The sequence below is a fragment of the Brassica oleracea genome, chromosome C4, assembly GCF_000695525.1.
Source record: "Brassica oleracea var. oleracea cultivar TO1000 chromosome C4, BOL, whole genome shotgun sequence".
NCBI lineage: Eukaryota > Viridiplantae > Streptophyta > Magnoliopsida > Brassicales > Brassicaceae > Brassica > Brassica oleracea.
Genome location: NC_027751.1, coordinates 32,975,260 through 32,980,685, shown reverse-complemented (window position 1 = coordinate 32,980,685; position 5,426 = coordinate 32,975,260). Strand labels below are relative to the sequence as shown.

Below are 5,426 nucleotides of genomic sequence, written 5' to 3'. Positions count from 1 at the left end.
CATCCATTCAGATTGTTGCGGTCCCTCCAAGGTGGAGTCGCTGAAGGGTCACAGGTATTTTGTATCGATGATTGATGACTATTCGAGGAAGACTTGGATAACATTCATGAAGCATAAAAGTGAAGCTTTCAACAGATTTAAGGAGTGGAAGAAACTGGTGGAGAATCAAACTTGGAAGAAGATTAAGAGGCTTCGTACTGATAATGGTATGAAATTTTGTTCATCAGAGTTCAATCAGTTTTGTAAGGATGCAGGGATTGCTAGGCATCTTACATTCAGGGATACACCACAACAGAATGGTGTAGCAGAGAGAATGAACCAGACATTGCTGGAGAGAGTGAGGTGCATGCTTTCAAATGCTGATTTGGAAAAGAGGTTTTGGGCTGAGGCAGTGAATACGGTTTGTTATCTGATCAATCTGGGACCGGATACAGGGATCGAGTGTCAAATACTTAATGAGGTCTGGTCAGGCAGGTCTGCTGATTACTATATTCTGAGAGTCTTTGGTTGCACGGTTTACTATCATGTTGATGAAGGAAAGCTGGAACCAAGAGCAAAGAAAGGAGTGTTTATGGGCTATGGAGATGGTGTCAAGGGATACAAAGTTTGGTCTCTATCTGAGAAATGGGTTGTAATAAGCAGGAACTTTTTGTTCGATGAGAGTTCCATGTTCAAATTTTCAGCTGAGTCCATTTCAAAAGCAGAGCAGGAGGAGATCTTCTCACCTGTGGTCAGACACACTTCTATCAGAGTGTTATTAGCGATAGTAGCACGTCAGGATCTGGAGCTAGAGCAACTTGATGTGAAGACTGCTTTTCTTCATGGAGAGCTTGAGGGGGAGATCTATATGACTCAGCCTGAGGGTTTTCTTGTTCCTGGTAAAGAAGATCATGTGTGCAAGTTGAGGAAGTCGCTGTATGGACTTAAGCAGTCTCTTAGACAGTGGTACAAGAGGTTTGACAGCTATATGGTCAAGTTGGGCTATGACAGGAGTCCTTATGACTGTTGGGTCTACATGAGCAAGGTGGAGGATGGGTCGTATATCTACTTGGTGTTGTCTGTAGATGACATGCTGATAGCTGCTGAAAAGAAGTGTGATGTTCAGAAGCTGAAAGAGCTACTGAGTTTTGAATTTAAGATGAAATATTTGGGTGCTGCGAGGAAGATTTTATGAATGGAGATCTTCAAGGATAGGACGAAAAAAAGTTGTTCTTCTCACAAAAGGCCTACATTGAGAAGGTTTTTGACGAGATTTCAGATTTCACAAAAGGCCTACATGTGCTGCAAATTTTCATCCTACCATGAGTGATGAAATGTCTGAAGGGAGAATTGATTATATGTCACGAGTTCCTTATGCTAGCGCTGTAGGAAGTCTGATGTATGCTATGGTTTGTACAAGACCAGATCTTGCACATGCAGTCAGTGTTGTGAGTAGGTTCATGGTTCAGTCGCGAAAGGAGCACTGGATCGCTGTGAAGAGGATTTTTCGGTACCTTAAGGGTACATTTGATGTTGGTCTTGTCTATGGAGACAAGGATCCAAGACTGGTTATTGGGTATTCTGATTCGGATTATGCAGAAGATCTATGATTGGTAACGTATTTACTCTGGGTGGTTTTGTTGTGAGCTGGAAGGCGACTTTGCAGTCGACAGTGACTTTGTCTACTACTGAGGCAGAGTATATGGCATTGATTAAAGCTGCTAAAGAGGCTATATGGTTGAGAGGATTGGTCAGTGATCTTGGTCTTCATCATGATCAGGCTATTGTGTTCTGTGATAGCTTGAGTGTTATCTGTTTAGCCAAGGATCAGGTTTATCATGAGAGAACCAAACATATCGATGTAAGATACCATTTTCTGAGAGATGAGAACAGGATTGAAGTGAAGAAGGTAGGAACAACTGATAATCCTGCAGATATGTTCACTAAGCCGGTTCCTCATAGCAAGGTCAAGCATTATCTTGATTTGCTGAATATCTCAAGCTGTTAAAGGGGCATCTGGCCCAAGAGAGGGCATCTGCCTAAGGGGAGTCTGGCTCAGGAGAGCATCTGGCCCAAGAGAGGGCATCTGGCTCGGGAGAGCATTTGGCTCTGAGGAGCATCTGGCCCGACGGGACATCTGACATCTGAGTTCGACGGAACATCTGAGGCAAAGAGAGAGTCTGGTACATATGTATTCTGAGCACAAGGAAGTGCATTCTGGTACATCTGATTATGGAGGATTCAAGTCAAGGTGGAGATTTGTTGCAATGCCTTGAATCTGCGTTTCACCTACAGCATTGAAGTGCCCACTTCAGAAACCTGTTTTCAGCACTTTGGAGTCGTAGGGAAGCCTGAGTTACCTAGAGCGCTGAAGTGCCCACTTCAGAAAAGCTGCATCCCTCACTCTGATGTTTTAGGTAATCTGAATCTGTTTGGGCTTTAGTGTTTGAGGCCCATCAGTGCTAGAGATTCTAGGAGACAAGAGACCACTATATATATTTTGTGCATCCCCTAAACCTAAGTAGCAGCTGAAACAGAGATTAATCTGATATGTTCTTCTTGTAAACAGATTTCTGTAAAACTTTCATCAATAAAATCTCTATTTGCCCGTGGACGTAGCCGTTAGGGATGAACCACATTAAATCTATGTGTCTATCTTTATCATTTATCAATCTGTTAATCTATTTCTTCTCACATCTTTCACAACGGTAAGAGCAGTCCTTGAACCTCTCAAAGATCCGTCCTCTATGTGGAGCGCATTTTTTTCTTTCATGAAAAAAATCCAGACTCTAGCGTATTCCCAGTAGAAGCAGCTACAACATATCTGCCTGAGTTGCCATCTACACCCGGTGCACGAACCACCCAGCAATCTCTCAAAGTATTTGGAGAGATATCATATATGAACGATGGTGCAAAAATTTGACCTGAGAAAAGAAGAAAAAAAATTCAGGTCATTGATGTAAAAGATAAGAATGCACCAAATTTTCAGTCACCCAATACATTCATTCTCTGGCCTAGAGTATTGCATACAATATGTAAGCTAGAAAATACAGTTTTAGTTATAAAGTATTTCCGCAAGTTTAAGATGAAAACCAATCTAAATCAAGAAAAAAAAGTTTGAGCATCATCAATGTGGCAACTTAAGAATTGTTGTGTTCAATGTGAGAGTTTAATATCAATGTTCCACGGCAGAACATGTGTTTCATAAACAAAGTTAAAGTGTTGAAAATGAAAGCAGAGTGCCTCACAATTAGCAACATCGTAATACTAATCATCATGAGCGAGAATAACTGCCTCGCCCTCTTATACAAACCATCCCCCAGTAGATGTTTGGATCCAATGTCATTGAGTTTTTCTTTTACTTTTTTGACTGAAAACTCTTATTTACAGGGAAGCGATCAATGTCATTGAGTTGATACATGCATTCATTCTCCATCTTATCCCTTTTCTCTTCCTAATAAATTTCCTCGAGGTCTTCGTCCGCTCTGAGAATTTCAACTAAGTTGGAAGTAAGATTGACGTCTTTTGAAGAATCATTTACCTTTGAAGACGATTCCTCCTGTCACATTCTGACCACTTCCTTGTCAAGTGACGCAAAGAATAGAGCTATTTTGCATTCTCCTCAACAGGAACCGAGGGCTTCACTTCAACCTTTCCTGCTTTCAGCTTTGTTAGACTCAACAGAAACATGTCCTTCTGAGACTTGTGACACTGTTTTCAAATGTGTTCTGATCCTTAGCAACCTCTGGTAAGAAAAGAGTTTGCTTTCCAGATCTTCCTTATTTAGCCCTTTAACCATAGTTCTTACTTTCGCCACTCAAGTAGTTTTTTTTTTTTTGGACAAAGAAGTTTTGTTCTTCTCTTCATCTGAACCTCCAACAACATGACTTAGAGACTTTTCAATGCTTGTGATCTTCCGATGTATGTTATAGACTATAACATGAGATGAGTCTTGGTTATTCAACTCCAGCATGTCCTTTGTCTTCTTGATATCCGACGATTTCTTAACCTTCACTTCAAGAAAAGCAAGCTTCTTGTGCAGCTTGCTTTGGTATATAGTAGTATTAATATTGCTACTTCCTTCGTTCCCTCTCATCTTGATTGCCTGCCCAGCATTATCCAAAGTATTTTCCCAATCTTCTCAATTTTACAATCAGATTTGGAATCAAGAGATCAAGTTTATCTATTTTCTTGATAATGATTTCTGGAGAATGGGATTTGGATTTTCCTAGAGATCGAAAGTGGAGTAACAGACCTCTAGGATTTATTTCCATAAGATGTATCCTGTCTCCAGCCAGGTTTATTTCTTTCAGCCTGCGGCGAGTCGATGAAGTCGACATTATCAACAAAATAATTTATGAATTTTGGAAAAAAGGCCTTTTGATTTTTGATTGTGAAGAAAAGAAACAACTTAGTAATGACGGTAGTAACTTAATGTAAATGTCACCTCAAGAACACAAAATGGGTTTAGATTGTCTTCGATTTGGTAGTTTGAGCGGGGAATATCATTTGAGATTTCCATTTCTACATCAATTGCGACGCAAAACGCTGCGTTTTCAAATAAACGCATGGCGGCAGCAAACAACAAAGACAAAAACGCATCATTTTGAAGCTTGTGGTGGTTATTTTTAACGTGCATACGGCTTTGTTCTCGTGCGATGCAACGATACGCGAAACATTGTCTCGTTTTTGGTCAAATGACACAAGTGTTAATAGATGTCTGAACATCTTTATAAATAGTCCAACAAACAAATGAACACACTTGCACAAGAAAAATTACAACATACCAAATCAGAAGACAAGGAGACAAAAATGGCGAATGAATATGGAATCGGAATGGGTTCGATTATGGCGATTGTGGTCTTTGCGATGATATTGTTGTTCGTTCCGCTAATGATGGGACCAGTGGCTCCACCATCTCCTCCACTTATCTTGGTGTTTCCTCTTGTCTTGCTCTTTGTGTTTCTCTATCTCCATTTTACGTGCAAGTGAGAATCTCTTTTGGTGATTACCATATGTAAGATGTAACGTAGTATGTATTTATCAGATAAATATTAATATATGTTTCTGTCTCTACATTTATAAAAAAAAAAAAATTGATTTGCAGTTTGTTAATATAAAATTTTCTGTTCTACTATTTTCTCCTACTTATTTTTCCAATATTACTATTTGATACTTCTAAACGTCTAGTTCTAACTTAAAATATATTTGGATGTGCATAATCAATTTTTTATACCATATATGAAGTCTATGTTTATTAATTTGTGAACTGTGGACCTTTTTAAGAAAAAAAATCGGAGCTTTGAGACTTTAAAATATAAAGAAAAAACTGAAAAAGAGTAGGTAGGATTCTGTGCCAAAAGGCATAATTGGCTTACCTGTAGAGAGCCGGCAGTGGTTTATGTTGCATTTTTTCATCGCTCGGTTTTATCTCAATATGTCACACA

At 39.4% G+C, this 5,426-nt stretch overlaps 1 protein-coding gene across 1 annotated transcript; it reads left to right on the top strand.

Annotated features, from left to right (window-relative positions):
- The first annotated feature begins 4,791 nt into the window (after positions 1-4,791).
- On the top strand, positions 4,792-5,030 carry LOC106338699. Its single transcript, XM_013777616.1, has 2 exons — positions 4,792-4,967; positions 5,027-5,030. The coding sequence occupies exons 1-2, from the start codon at positions 4,792-4,794 to the stop codon at positions 5,028-5,030; spliced, it is 180 nt and encodes a 59-aa protein (XP_013633070.1).
- Positions 5,031-5,426: the final 396 nt, after the last annotated feature.

Bases quoted from the DNA above. Each gene is read 5' to 3' on its own strand.
- LOC106338699 (XM_013777616.1), top strand. From the start codon at position 4,792: ATGGCGAATGAATATGGAATCGGAATGGGTTCGATTATGGCGATTGTG.